Source organism: Cyclopterus lumpus, chromosome 24 (assembly GCF_009769545.1).
Source record: "Cyclopterus lumpus isolate fCycLum1 chromosome 24, fCycLum1.pri, whole genome shotgun sequence".
Lineage (NCBI taxonomy): Eukaryota > Metazoa > Chordata > Actinopteri > Perciformes > Cyclopteridae > Cyclopterus > Cyclopterus lumpus.
The window spans coordinates 8,878,003-8,894,316 of record NC_046989.1 but is presented as its reverse complement, the minus strand read 5'-3'; the positions used below and the strand labels follow the sequence as shown (position 1 = coordinate 8,894,316).

General features: G+C 43.0%; 1 protein-coding gene across 1 annotated transcript in view; it reads left to right on the top strand.

Moving 5' to 3' along the window:
• Positions 1-13,778, top strand: part of wasf1 (WASP family member 1) — a 47,739-nt gene extending 33,961 nt beyond the window's left edge. Inside the window, exons 6-9 of the mRNA XM_034527737.1 lie at positions 9,534-9,697; positions 11,351-11,530; positions 12,704-13,272; positions 13,621-13,778. Coding sequence (XP_034383628.1) covers positions 9,534-9,697; positions 11,351-11,530; positions 12,704-13,272; positions 13,621-13,778 — 1,071 coding nt within the window. The remainder of the gene's footprint in view (positions 1-9,533; positions 9,698-11,350; positions 11,531-12,703; positions 13,273-13,620) is intronic.
• Positions 13,779-16,314: the final 2,536 nt, after the last annotated feature.

The following is a 16,314-nucleotide window of genomic DNA, read 5'->3' as shown; positions in this document are numbered from 1 at the left end:
CCCTTTTACTTATTTCTGATTACATCTAATTAATGGGAGCATCTGCTGATCACTTGCCCATGCACTGTGTGCCATCGCTCTGCCTCTAGACACACACACACACACACACACACACACACACACACACACACATACTGTAACCTCACGTGGGAGCTCTGTACACACACACACACATGCAATCTGAAGTTGGATATTTAGGCATAAAAGAGCCCCTGCACATAAAATGCAGAGCTTTATCCCCCTACTCAAGAAAGAGGGGTTTCCCACTCTGAGCATCAGGAGCTTAATCAGTCCCAGCTTGCATTTCCATGCGTGGGAAGCAGAGCGTGCTCCACATTTGCCCCCCCACAGTCAATCAAAGCTTATTATAGTCACATTTCAGTGAGGAATAAGGAGAGTGGTTTCCCACTGAGGGTTTGTGTGAATAAAGAGGTTATAACTTGTTGGTTATGAGGATTCGTGGGAATCGGCTCAAAGAGGACAGAGAAGTTAAGCCAATAATTAGTTGGGAGGATGTAAAATTAAGGATATTTATTTGCTGCTATGTTCAGTTTTAGCATGCATCACAGTTATGATAGTAATAAACATTTACAATGGAAGACCTTTTTTCTTCTCCAGAGGGTTAGGTGGATATGACCGCTTGTAGCTGAAGCTCATTCCGATGATTTCGTTCTAATTAAAGCCCCGGGTGGGCTCAGCTTGTAAAGCCATGTTCATTTCCTACTTCACCAGATAGATAGACCCCATGGAAAGGCCTAGAGGACATTCACAGGCAGAGCAGGATGGATTCAAGGAATTACTTGCACATATTTGTTTCATGAATCAGAATTATAGAACATATTTGTTGGTTTGTATAACCATCTTGGTAGATAAATGGTCTGGGGGGCAGACTCTGGGCAAATACAGTGTGGAGAAGATATCAACCTTTAAAATGGTGAGGGGTGGAAAATGAGTTCACATGGTGGGGAATTTAGTGTGTAAATCACTGAAAAATGAAGGTCAAGTGTCCATATAGTGTTTTTCTAATCCCCGTCAAGGCTTTTTTTCTTCTTCTTCAAATGTTTGACCGCCTAGAGAAAGAAACTCTTTACCCAGAGTCTTTTTTTCAAATCGCTTCAACTTTTTAGTGCAGCTCCTAGTTGGTGCTGGTGTCGTCACTGTCATTCCTTCAAAGGCGACCAATCACATATCCGATTGGGGTGTGGCTCGTCTCCCTGGTAACCAAGACAATGGAGGAGAAGCTTGTTCTGGCTGTGTCTGTAGATAGATAGTAACCCAAAAAGATCCCGCCCTGCCGGCACTTTAGTTACAGAGAAAAACGCTCCATGGACACACTCAGCCTTACACTTCTTCACTTAGCTCATTGAGTGGTTCTGTCACATCATCTCAATGTACCTCTCAGTCACGGTGTTCATGAAGTGTGTGTGTTTGTTGCAGTAAATTATGTATACTCTTTGCACTCTTAACTACTACACATTTCTTCATAAAGACAGTGTTGGCGTTGTTAACTCACACACTCAGGCATGGAAATGCACAGGCAAATGCTGAAACAGATCTAAATCGACCATGATCCACCGTGCAGCTGCAGCGTCGAGGACCTGACGGGCCGCGCCACCTGTCAGTCACCGTGACGCTATCTGGGATCGGCTGCCAACACACTTTGTTCCGTGACAGACACGTTCCAGCTCTGCTACCCTTTCTCCCTCATGTCTGTCTTCACTCTCTCTCTCCAGCTCATTTGACATGTTCCCACAACTTGATATGGTTAGTTATGGCCAGGCATTTGGCATAAACTTTATATTACAATACTAATATGAACATTTTTAGATTCCAATAGATATTACAATGGCAAATACATTTAAATACATGCACATTTGCATATAAAATGTACTGATATTTAATGCAATGAAATGTGTTGCAGACAAAACGCATAAAAGAAATAAAAGGATACCTGGTAGTTTTTTTTATTCAAATGTACTCTTACGATCATATAATCACAATATTTGACCACCAAAAGTCAGCAAACATTTTTCACAAAGCCTGGTTATGGGTATCATACATTTTTAAGCATAGAAAACGTGTGAATCTATCGACCATATGCTGGACCTACTGAATGAAAGTAAAGACAGAAATCGTCATTGAATAAAAGAAAAGAAAATGAAAAAGAATGAAAGAAGAATGCAATAAACATAAAGAAACACCATAGAGGCATCCAGGAATCCTATGAAGAAGATAAACAATTAAAGGAAAATAAAGAAGTCCTGACATGTTTAATAAACAGAGATCAGAATCTCGTCTGAAGGGAGCTTGAGCTTTGTGCAGCTGTCTCTTTAAAAGTGTTTCTAGACTCAACATCCCTTGAATCCACTGAAGCAGGATAAGGGGTTTGGACGCCTTCGAGTGAGTGGCAAAAGTAATATACTTCAGCTGGTGTGTCTCAGCAGGGAGACACAGTTCACAAGTTCAGGTCAAGGTTTCTCTTTACACCACAGAGGAAAGACAGCAAATCAAATGTTTGAGGCTGGAGTGTCAAAGGACCACATTTAAAAGTATCGGCGAGCAAAGAGCGAAACGGGCCTTCGCGATAGAGTGATGTACAGTTTAAAGTGTAGACATGTGTAATGCCTATTTTTCAATAGCATTTGACAAAATGTATTCAGCTAAAATAGGTCCAGTTCCCAACCAGCATTTCCTCAAAGCGTCCGTGCTCTGCCGTATCATACATCACAGAAAATAGATCTCTGTAACAAGTATTACAATTCTTAATCCCCTACTTCATCTCTTTAAATCACTAGCCATTTTCTTACTGAGTCACATCCCTAATAGTTGGTCTAAAACCAAATTCACATACTCTACGCTGCACACAGGCACACAAAGATTAGCAGCCAGTGATAAATGGAAAGCAGCGCAGGACGGAGGGAAGGGGAGAGAAGCCTCCAGTGTCCTAATCTCATTAGCTTCTGTGTTAGTCGCACCCTCAGTGGATTAGCAAGAGACTCTGTGCTGAGCCGGTCGGAGGGAGACCGAGAGACTAAGAGGAAAGTCCCAGGGACTGAGAAGAACAGGGAGAAAGAAAGCACCGCTGCCTCTCTTAGAATCAGTGTTTGAGTCCACACTGCATCGAGGTTCGTCATTAGCACCTGGATCCCCTGTGGAGGCGCACCTTTTCACTCTGCGTCTCCTGCTCACGTCTCATTATCATTCTCGCTGACAGTTGGATATGCCTTTTTAAATTTTAGCCTATTTTTCTATTTAGACACTCTGGATTTGTTCTTGTCCACTGTTGCACTTTAATGAGACGGCTAAAATCAATTGCTGAGCCAGTAAAATAGGTTTTCACACAGGTGACTGACCCTAATTAAACTGCAAAATGTCAAAGATCAAACCAGACAATAATAACACCAGATTTCCATCATTATTTGACGACGACAGCTCAGAGAAAATGTGTTCGTTTTAAATTTCCCGACACACCAGAGCAACTCTGAAGACACATGAAACACGTCAAATGTAGCTGATCATAAAACATCTGGCACATTAAACCAGACGTTTGCTTGTTCAGGTCTGACCAGGAAGGTCTTTTTCAGATCAAAACTGCAATTGTGAAGGATCTTTTTTTTTATAGCCAAAAGCTGCTGTAAATAACATGAAAAACCAAGAAAACATTTTCCTCCACACACCCTTATTCCAAAGACACACGCAGTACGCAAAGAGGGTCACGTCTCCAACTTAACTGCTTCCCCATCCCCACCTCACTTGCTGTGGTTGCCACGGCAACTACTCTCAGGTCCATTCAAGACACTTGAGGCAGCGAGCTCGGAGCACTGAGATGCAGAGATGGACCGAGAATGACACGGTGAACAGTGCCCTGCTGCTACGGGCCACATCAGCTGCTCTCACTGTCAAAACCCAGACTCTTCAGAGTATTGAGTTGAACGTGCAGATTATGTATTACTCAAACACTTTTGCAAAAAAATAGGGAAATTGATTGGCCTTTAACCGTGATGCTTCGGCAGCTGTGCACTAAACTGTCATTAGTAAAATTACAAATGTCATTAGCTAATTATTTCAGCCTTTTTACACATGAGGATTGAGAAATATGTGTAACAATACAAAACAATTTGAATGTCAGCAAAAAATAGTATCCACTAAATTAACTTTTGGTATGTTCTCCTTCATTGATCAGCCGGCTGCACAACAATGTCAGCAGTTCTGAGCAAGATCACATGAAGTTAAAATGCACACTTTAAAACAGGAACCTTTCAGCCAGTGTGCTAATAGCACACTAAGTTTCACCCTGTAGCTTGTTGCAAGCTAGTGCAACTGTTTCAGTCACTGTAGGTGCAAGAGCAGCTAAGGAAAGTGAGGCATTAGATCAAGTTTGCCAGTACAACTCCCCTTTTCTACAATAAGACTGACTGTCATTATAAAAAGAAGATGGAGAAAGTGTGTTTGCTTTTACCGGTTACAGCTTGGATCCCATTTTCACTCAAAGCATGTGAAAAAACGAGCTATTTTAAGCCACGTGAAGACATCCAACATACGTGTGATATTTTGTTTCGTCTCAGTGGTTAACAGGGTGGTGTTAGTGCCCCCGAAATGTGTCTTGTGGAAAAAAAGTTGAAATACACCTTAAAGATTTATCTTCCTCTGCCTTCTCTGAACCTTTGCTCTACATTTTATTTTCTGAATCCTGGTCTAACTCTGTCTAACTCTGTGCAGCTGGAAATGCCTTATCATGTGTGTCCCAATGGCCTCATAAGAGTCCTCTCTGACACCCCTCCTCCCTTCCTCACTGCCCCAGAGGTAAGACCTTCTCCCTTCTCCCCCCTCCACCAGAGCACCTGCTCCCCACGCGGCAGCCTGCAGCCCTCCCTCACTCTCTCCCCTCTATCCACTCTCCCTCTGGTTTGCTGTGGACAAGTGAGCTCCCCACCTCCAACCTAACAACTAACACCCCTCCAGTATTTGCTGTACCTGCCTTGACTGCATCCCTCTTCTACTCTTGTGATAGGAGTCTTATCAATTATCCTCCAAAAAAAGAGAAAATTGTTAGACAAGACCAAACAGTGGCCAATAAATATCGCTAACTGCAAGTCAATGCATCAACCGCCATTGAAGTTTCAGAAAAGTAAATGCAAAGCTCAGCTGCTTTGAATTGCATTGCTGTTCATGGTTTGCGTTTTTATTTATTTATGTATGATAGTCTTAGCCTAACCTGAAAAGAAGTCCAATCATTTTTAAAGTTCAAAATGTAGTCAGTGACAGTTAAATGCTTTCAAGGGTAATTCTGTAAATGTTCAACCTGGACCCCATTTCCCCATGTTTTCGTGTCTAAAGAGGAGATCTGTGTTGAATCGAAGGAGAACGCTGCAGACAGAAGCCGCTAAACGGCCTGTGGTGTAATCAATGGGGCAACTCCTCACTGTCAATTTACGTCCACTAAAAGGTTTGCCACGAGTGATAACATTACAGTCTTTTTTTCCGTGGCTGGCATCTGCAGCGTTCTCCTTCAATACTCGACCACTTTTCCAAAATTGTTGCCCCCCATCAGCCGCTTAGACACAAAGACATGGGAAAATAGGGTTTGAGGGTTGAAAAATACCATTATTACCCTTTAAAATGTTGCTTTGCCACACCTGTCAGCATGTCAGTTACACGTTAATACCACTGAAGTAGGAAAAGAGGAATTTGGGACACAGCCATGGAGTAGACACTTCACTAACAGCGAGACAACTCGGCCGTACACCAGCTGATCGTGGATTTGAATTAATTGCACATGTCTTTGGAATGAGAGCCCTCTCTAGATAGACTTGTTTGCCTTGCTGGTTTTGGTTTAGTGGTCAAATTAACACTTTCTGACATGTTTCAGCAGAGAAGTCTTCTTCTTTTGTTACGAATATCGAAGCACAATAGCTCCAGATACACATTAACATTTCTTTGGGTATGGTTAATACTATTTTATAACATTCATCAGAAGCAATCCGTAGCCTTGGATAGCTACAAATCTGTACAACCCAAATCCAACAGATCAGCAGCAGCCGAAAAGTGTGTATTGTGTGAGTGGTTTGTGTTATTGTCAGCAGCCGGGTGGTCCCGCTGCCTTGTGCCTCGGCGGGCCTCCCCTGGGGGGTTATTTACCCGCTTTCCATAGCCGCAGTTCTGCTGAGTCTGTCGCATTGAACATTCACACAAACATACAGAGACACACAGGTACAGACGAAACAGCACGTACGAGTGAGTGGGAAGGTGTGCACAGACAGAACGCATTCTGTCCATATCATAAATCTATAACTGCTGTGTTGCACACACTCGTACGCAGCAACACTTTCTCTGCCAGAACGAGTCCATTCAGATGAAAGATGACGACCTAGCAGAGCCACACAGCCCTCGGAAATTAGCCACATTTATAAACGGCTGTGACGAACACGTGCAGGACACACAAGCGCACGCACGCACACAGTTTCTCATTTTCTCTCACATGCAAAGACGGTGTACGCTTTGTTTGCGATGCGGTTGTCACATTCATGTTGCTGCATTAAACCCGTCACTCTGGGATGCTCTCTGTCGGACAGATGGTTGTCTGGTCTACGTGTTATGTGTTTCCTCGTCCTTCTACCACCTGCTCTTTCTGCCACTCCTCATTGTTACATCAATTAAATCCAAAACCCCATCATAATGCTCTTTTAACTTGTATTGCAGATTGTTACCTTATTTATTTTAATTTTTTTGCAAATGTAGTCTGAAATGCTTCTTTGAATATTGCCAAGACTCGATAACTGCAGACCTTTTTGGAAGTCAAAGGTTAGTCCGACTGAACCTCACCATCTTGTCAGACTCTGCACAGTTTGGAAAATAACAGAGGACGATAGGTTAAAATATTTCACCTTCCGATGCAGCTCTGAAGCCTCAGCAGGCCGTGTTGTCAGGGTGCCTTGCTGTTTGGAGTAAATGATATTCAGTGTTGTCACTCCAGATGATCTTCCAGGGTGACGTACTCCTCATTCAATTGTGTGTGCGTGTGCGTGTTTGTGCATGTGTGTGTGTGCTCTCCTCGGCCAGTGCCTCATCACGGCTAATGGGCCTGATGAATCAGTATCAGTATGAATCAATATGCATTACCATTAGGATTTATTCCCATCCTCGCTACGCGCATCAACATTACTCAGCTAAAGCAGAGGAGACGCCGTCCACAACCCACGTTATGTTGAATCAGCCAGCATGTTTCATTTGAAGACCAGCACACACACACACACACACACACACACACAGTTATTGAATTAGCAGAGTACGTCACCCTGGAAGATCAAAGCGACATAAAGAAACTATTAGTATGGGTTTTAATGCAGAGTGACAGGAAATTATGTTTCAGAGGCCCTTTTTTTTTACCTTGCCTGGAAACATTTATTGGGGAAATAATCCACCACCACATACACACAAATATGTACATTCACAAACAACCGGTATTGTGTTTCTGTTACTAGAAATAGGATTGTGTTAATGGTTTGATTTCTCTGAAGCCCGAGAGCCAACAGGGGGATAATGTTGTGTTTGTGTAAAGGCGGCTTTGCTTTACAGCATATTTTAAACTGACCTACACTTAAAGGACACAACTGTGTTTTTCTTGTTGCCAACCATAAGAAGACCAAAACCAACAGGGAAGCGATTCCCCGACGAGTATTTCCTCGGTATCCAAAGCCTCAAGTATCTTATTCATCTGTGCCAGAGAGTTCCATTGTTGTCCAGAAACTATTAAGAACACACCGGGCAGATGTGCACTGTGTGACGTGTTTGTTCATTACAATGAACATGGACATTGTTGTTATATCTACAATGTGGGGTGGCCAGCTGTTTTAGAAAATGATTCAACTCTTTTTCCAAAACACGTGACGTGTCATTGCTCACACGTTGATGTTTTTGGTCTTTTTGTGGGATCTGTTGACAAAACGAAAACTATAATAACTATAGGAATAACACCAGCGTTACGCTCACACACCGTCACCTAGAAATTGTGTGACTTGTTTATATCAGGATTGCATATTATTTTCTGATATGAATGCTTAAAGTGTTATGCATATTCTGTATTACATTGTTGTATTAAACTGATTCATCCACATCTGTATTTAGTTGAACTGTGAAATGATTCCTGTTGTTGTTGTGCTTTAACCTGTCATCTATCATTTTGAGTTGACTCGAGCATGTGTTTGTTTTGCATGTCATTCTTCAAAGTGAGCTGTTATTGTATATTTAAAAGTTTTCTCCCACGCGTGTAAACACCTTTTGTGGCATGTCCTCCCATTCCAGTGAAATCTCTTTCCACCTCAGTCTTCTTTCTCTGTGTGTGTGTGTGTGTGTGTGTGTGTGTGTGTGTGTGTGTGTGTGTGTGTGTGTGTGTGTGTGTGTGTGTGTGTGTGTGTGTGTGTGTGTGTGGGTGTGTGGGTGTGTGGGTGTGTGGGTGTGTGGGTGTGTGGACTGGACTGTGTGTGCCACTGCGTCCCACTGTACCTGCATTGTGACGTCCCCCGAGCTCGGCCATGTGTTGTCCTTTTCTGTTTAACAGCACTTCTCGTTCCCTTCACTCCCACCTTCTCTAAACGGCCACTCTGTTTTTGTGCTTGATCCTGTGGCCGTGTTGATCTTTTGACCCCGCTGGCCTCAACCCCCGGTGCTTCTCTTGTGTTTTTTGTTTTTGTTCTTATAGCTGCAGGACCCCCGCATGTATGATCAGGTCTACAGGTACTTAGACCTTCCAGGGCAGGTATGTGAAAAAAACATCAATTTATTTCAAAACACTGTGTGTGATTTCTGCTACAGCAGCACGCTGCTTAGTTTCACTTAGTGTGTGTGTGTTAAGTCAGCCATGCTGGGTGGAAGGGAGTAAATATTTTAAAGCATTTTCATACTTTATTACTACTTTGTGAGTTTCATGCTTGAGTAAAAGTATATACTTGATTTGGCCCAAGTCAGTCAATGAGCACTCCCAGTTCCTTAAATGTATGTGTGATTTGTCTCCTCAGAGAGTTAATTCAGTACTGTTTGACTATTACAAATACAAAGTTAGTTTGCTATGTAAAATGAAGGTGAATTGTTTAAGAGGGAGGAGTTGGTAAATGGATATTTACGTGGCACATGTACAGTTAAATAAGCATGGTGTAGCAGCACTTAGCGTCAACATATATTTATGTTTAAAATGTGTGTCTGAATAGTAATACAATGCTTCTTTTACTCAGCTTTCTCTTTCTACTGGTACAGATGTTATTTGTGCCTGTTGGTATAGTGTGTAACAGTCACTAACTGTTTGTTTAGTCTTAGAAGATGACAATATTATTTCCTTAACAACAGCTAATTTGTTATCTTTTGTCTCTTCCCGTTCGCCTCCTTTTCTTTTTCTCCATCCCCAAACCATCTCGTATGCATTCGTCCCCCATTTCATTCTCATCCCCACCCACATCTCTTGATCTGCCTCTTCCCACACCATCCTCTGCCTGCCCCCCCCCCCACAAACACACACACACACACACACACACACACCAAAGATGAAGGCGATAGACCGCCCGCAGGAGCAGGAGAAGATACCGCGGTTGCCTCACGATCGTAAGAAGGAGTGGCAGAAACTGGCACTGGGCGCAGAGCTCGCCCAGGACATACCCGACGACAAACACAGAGAGGCCAACGGATCTGCAGGTTACCACGACAACAGGTATGTGAAGATGGCTGCCCCTGTATTTGTCACACGTGTCAGAGTGGGAACACTGGTTTTAACTACAAGACCAAAAGTTAAGACAAACATTTAGGTCAACTCGTAGGCAAACAATTACAATTTCTTAATCGAGGAAAGTCAAGACCACTCAGCCTTCTAGGGCTTACCAGCAGCGTCACATGATGGGGCTAACACGCACATACATGCTGGGAACCATGGAAACACGGCACAGTGAACCGCAGACAGACCACCATTGTGCCCACTTAACAGAGAACGATTAACGCGCCTCACAGTTTGTGACTTTTTATTGTGTCTCAAAGCTCCAGTGCCCATTTAATTATTTATCTGACAGTCAATGTGATGAATGAAAAAAGATTGTTATTCAAAGTGGTTGTTTTCTGATTTGTCAGCGCCATGAATGGCTGACATAAAGTCTTTTCTCCCAGTATTGATGAGGAGGTAAACTGCAGTGTCAGCACATATACAGTAGAAGGTTGTGAATGCACGCTCCTTGATGTTGTCCCCGAATAGCAACGCAGTGTGAAGGACAGACTCGCCTGGACCATGAAAGCAGTCCAGCAGTTCTGACTTATTATTGAATTACATTACATTTAAATTTTTGCTCATAAATAAAAAATATATATAAAACTGGTGCAAGATACAGAAAGAAACAGATTAACTGTAATTATATTTGAGTAACCTAATCCCTTGTAGAAGAAGGGATTTTTAGCCTTGACTTGAGCCAGTTTGATACGGCCTCATATGATTCTAGTTTCTGTATTTCATCTTATTATTTTTGTCACAATATCTAGATCAGATGGGTCCACAGACCCACTGTGAAAAAAAACACGTCATCTCCAATTCCATAAAACAGTTCAAAGTGTAGATTTTGGTGTTAAACAGAACTCAACAAGCTTGAACATGTTTCCTAATTATTTTTGTTTATTTTTACACATTTTCTGATTAGGAGTAAGTAGACTGCCGTACGCTGCGTGCACCACATTAACATTTAGACCGCCGCCTATAATTTACATCCAATCGATGCTGATAGTTCACAAACCCGTTGCCAGATCATCTTCAGCCTGTAAGATGATTTTCAGGATAAGGAAGAAGGAAAAAAACAGAAAGCTCTGCTGCGCAAAATAACATTTGTTTTTTCGCATCTTTGCATCTGTCTCTTCAAGCCTCTGAACATAATTCAAATGAATCTAGAAAGCTTTTGAGGGGGGGGGAAACATTCTTTGTTGGAACCGCTCTCCACTTCTTCATGCGTGACAAAGGCGCACAAAGACTCCTAGGTGAGTGTCGGATGAAAAATCTCACAAAATGTGCGATGAATATGAAAGAATTTTACCTCACGAAGATGAGTACCGAGACCTTGTAAATAAAGTGAGTGCACGCTTGTCACCAGGATGCGAGATGTTTTTCGTTCTTTCTTAAGGGGCCATGAGATAAAACGGTTGGGATAAAACTGGATCTGTGCCATGTGTCCAACGAGCAGTAGTCAGAGCCAGAATGTCTATTGTTGTGTTTAGGTAACGTTTGATTTGGATATGACAATAGACACTAGATTAAAAACCACAAATCAGTGAGGGTAATTCAAAGGGGAACCAAACCCACTGTGAGTTAAGGACAACATATCTCTCTGCTCAGGGCTCCCTTGTACTTGGAACATTTGGACGGGCCCTTCTCGCTGGCGGCGCTGCCCTACACCCAGATGAACGAGCTGCTGAACCGTACTGGGGACAGAATGTATTCACGGCCCCACGACCCTCCACCGCCTCCACCTCTCATGCACCCACTGGGAGAGATCAAGCCACCCTCTGTGATCAGGTGGGACAGGAGACGACGCAATACCTCGGTTTTGTGTCCCATCGGGAAAAAAAACCTTTTAACAAAGCGTTTTCATGGTTTTGCAAAGCAGTTGCAAAACGCGATAGGCGCCCACCCACATTGACTTGCCAGGAAGTGGCATCTCTGATTTTCAACTAACATGGCTGAAAAAGTTAATCCTACTCATCTGGTTCCCCGAGCAAGTGTGAAAATCATTTGTAAATGACAGGTTCACAAGCACACACACACACACACACACACACACACACACACACACACACACACACACACACACACACACACACACACACACACACACACACACACACACACACACACACACACACACACACACACACACACACACACACACACACACACACACACACACACACACACACACACACACACACACACACTTTGCAATCCCATCCTGTGTTGTTTTTTCTCTCTTTTTCTTTTCTTCTTATGGATCAGTTGGTCGAAGTGAGTGGCATTTCATTATTTTCCTTCTCCATTCTGTCAGAGAGGACGAAGATGGAAGTGTGGAAGGATAGATGGAGGTTTTGTGGATCAGACTGAGGGAAAAACAGGGAAAAGGCTCGGAGCAGGGCAGGATCAATACAGTGTTAAGGCCACTGAGCGTATTACAGGTTGTTTTTCTGCAGCGCACAATTGCCGCATATGTCACTGTTTGAAGGGATGGAGAGATCAGAGGGACCAGAGAAATAGCTCATTGATTTTTCCAGAAGTCCTTGCAGCTATCTTCTCCTCTTACTAGCAAACTCTTTCCGGCCATCTTGTTTTTATTTACTTCTACTCTTTTTCTAAACTTTGGTTCTAGTGTCTTGCTGTTTCTTCCTTATATAAAGTAACACTCAGCGTATTCTATATATAATGTTCTCACTTTGCCCCTTCCCCATATGTCATGTAGCACTTGGAGGAAATACTCAACACACTATGTGAGACTGATGCACATTGTTCCAAATCAATCAAATCATTGATCGTGTGAACTATGGCTCTTAATTTTAGATTTTTATTGAACAAGGCAAAACAACCTTGGATCTTCAAATGCACTTAACATTCAAACTTGTTGTCCTTCTCACTTTTTAGCGGTCTAATTCCTCGTCATGACCTCCTTTTCTCTCCTTGTCTCTCTATTTATCCTTCTAGTTCCAGTTCGGGTTTTTCCGACAGCAGACCCCAGTCTCCAGCCCGGACAGCAGGCTTCAACTTCAACACTCCTCCTCCACCGCCTCCCCCTCTCCCCCCTCCCCCTCCCCCGTTACCCTCCACAGGCATGCGGGGCACTCCTCCTCCTCCCATTCCTCCTCTACCAGTCCAGCAGCAGTCCCCGGCTATCCCGCCTCCCCCTGCTCCCCTCCAGATCGCCCCAGGGGTGCTGCACCCGGCTCCTCCACCCATAGCTCCTCCCCTTCACTGCTCCCCGGCTCGTCTCCAGCAGGTCCTGGACAGGGGCCCACCCACGGGCTTTGGTACCCAGTCGGACGGCAGCATCCTGCCTCCTCCCCCGCCGCCTCCTCCTCTGCCCCACCCTGGGGCACGGAGCTCTTCGCCTTGTCCCTCAGGCCCGCCACCTTTGCCGGCCTTCCCCTCAGCAGGAGCCATGGCCTCCCCGGCGTCCCACACCCTTTACGATGTGGGGAGCAAGAGGCAGCATCCAGCCAATCTGCCGCCCATCAGCGATGCGCGCAGTGTCCTGTTGGAAGCTATCAGAAAAGGTGGGTTGAATTGTACTAGAAATGTTTGAAAGTCACTTATTTAGTTCTGAAGTTTGATTTATTGTATGCTTATCAAATGCCAACATGTCATTAATATCTATAAAGTTACTGCTGAAAAATGTGTCAAATATTTGATTGGTTTAAGGAGAAATAATGAATCTGCAAAAACATTTGACAAATGATTAATTGTCATAGAAATGTCCCTTGAAAGCAATAATGCCCAATTCACTTGTTACAGCTTCTCAAATTTGAATATTTCATATTTTCAAATTGAATACCTTTGTGTTTTGTCATGTACCCCACAGTACATGAACGTAAACTTTCCCTGCCTGTTGATGCTTCTTTCAGGCATACAACTGCGAAAAGTGGAGGAGCAACGCGAGCAAGAGGCTAAGCACGATCGCGTTGGCAACGATGTGGCCACCATCCTGTCACGCCGCATCGCCGTGGAGTACTCCGACTCCGAGGACGAGTCAGAGTTTGACGAGGGAGACTGGATGGAGTGATGGCGATCAGAGGGATGGAAGAGAGAGGGGGGGGGGGAAGCAGCATCGGAAGCAGAGGACAAATGTGTTCAGACCCCCCCCCCCCCCTCCACCTCTCCACCTCGTCATCAAAGAGACCTTTCTACTTTGGAAAGACGTGAAACATCGTTGTTGTTTTTCTTTTAAATCGCTGTCTCGTGGTTTGTGTTGGGTGGAGAATCTCCACGTGGCCCTCGTTGGTCTTTCTAGTGTTCCAAGAGAAGTTTTTGCATTCATTCTTTTCTGAACTACCACATGACCTTGTTTCTTCTGGATTTCTTTTGATGAAATCCCCCATGTTCACTATTAATATACATGAAAATTGCTTTTTTTGAGGAACCATTTGTTTTTTGTTTCAGATCTGTATGCCATGTAAAAAAAAAAAAAGAAAAGAAAAACAAGAAGATAGAAAAGGAATAAATGAAGGCATGTTGCATTTTTCCTCTGTTCTCCAGCTCTGTTCTGTCACCTGGTGGCTGAACGTGGCATTGAATGAATGCTGTTTTACGTTAGCGTCTTTATTTTACCTTTTTCTGCTGAAACATTTTTCAGTTTTTACGGACCAGTAGTTGTTGATACTGATCTCCTACATGAACAGTCACTCAGTGTGAACACCTGCTGGGTTGTCTTTTTGTTTTCTCTCTTGTTATCAGGACTGACTTTACCACTCAGAACAAGCAAAAGATTGTGTCAGTATGTCATGTGACGATTGCTGTATGGTTGTAACTGACGGGGGGATCACATGTCTGCTTCGGCCACACGCGTGCATATCCATCCACTTACATCTAACTTTCACAACAGGGAAATGTTGGCCAAGAGCTTCTTGTCTGTCCAGGTTCTAAGGAGCCACGTATGCTCATGTTGACATCAGGCAATGTCAGATAAATGCTGAGTCGTTGGTTTTTAGCATGCTGAGCGCCCATCCTTTTCTCAAGTTCTTTGCCATAAAATGGACACTGGAACTGATTAGGTGCCGTAGATGTACATCAGATTTCCTGCCTCTCTTATTGTCCCTGATGAATACTCAAGTGTGCCGAGGAAAACTTTGAATTCTGAGAAGGTGCCCATGATAATGAGAGTCTGACCAACACCAGATACAAACCACTCAACACCCACTGAAGGCAGCTCTTCCCCCAGTTCCCCCTTTCCTGTGTACCCGCCCACTAACGAGAAGCCTTACCTCGTTTGGTTCCACAGCAGCAAACGGTGTTCAAAAGAATACATTTGATGTGATGCTGCCTTTTCAGGCCTGAAAGAAGAATACATTATGCCTTGTTTTGGCTCATTTCAAAGAAAATGTCTGCCATCCTTTTCTGTTTGTTCATTCGTTCTTTCTTCTACTTGCCTTATTGTTCGTATAAAACGTATCGTTGAGTTGATGAATGTATTGTGCTGTTACTACTTACTTGCCTGCGCTTGTATGGATTTGCTGTTTCTATGTTTGGGGGGGGGGGACAGAAACCCTGGTTTAAAAAAGAAAATTAGATCATACTGTATACCATGTAACTTATGTAACTGTTGACTGTAACAGTTTGCTTGAATTAATAAAAATCTAATGTTTATGTTTCAGCCCTAAATGTTATGGGTTTGTTATTGTTGAGCTGAGTCCGTCTTGTCTCCAAGATGAGTCATGACCAAGAAACTAAGTCAATTATTCAGAAAGCTCAAAAGCTATATTAAACTTAATATTTCTGATTATTAATAGAATAATGCTACCAGAAAACATAGTAATAAACAATGCCAGTTTCTATGGGGATTGGTGGTGTAATCTATGGCATCATCTATCTATACAGTTGGATTGGAACATACATTATTACGGATCAGTTGGAGTTGGTTTTAATTAGTATGAAATCATAAGCATGATTGATTGCTGGATATGTTGTCTTACAATTAATATCTGACGTGTAATCTGCTTCATGAGAAAATCTGTCAGGTTTCATCTCAGGTAAAATGTCTAAAACGGTTCATCAGCTTTATTTCCTGGTCGTTCACCATTTAGCTGACAGGGCGTCCCGACTCCAGAGGTTCATAACCAAAAAATGTGCCGTCTGTAATCACAATCATAAGCCAATCCTATGTTACAATGAAACCTTCAAATGCAATTAATGAACCAAGTTGAGATGAGAATTAGGAAGATAATTTTATCTGAATAAGCAGACTTGCCTGGAATAGTTAAGTAACGTTTGACAAACGGAGTCCTGAGTGTATTTATGATGCAATTTCATTCATTGAAAAATCCACATCATAATGTCATAGTTTAATTGTTTTCGTACTTCATCACGTCGAGCCATTTCGCTCACTATTATTTGATGAGGTTCATATATTAGGGTTCGCTTGGCCATAATCAAGATCAATTATAAACCCTGTTTTAAATAACTGAAAAGTGTCAAATCGTTAATCAAATCAAGCTAAGAACAGTTAAGAGTGTATCAAGAACAGTAAAGAGTTTATCTGAGGGGTTTTACCTAAAGATCCACATCTGGACCCGTGGAGGAGAAGAACCATCGTCATAGACATG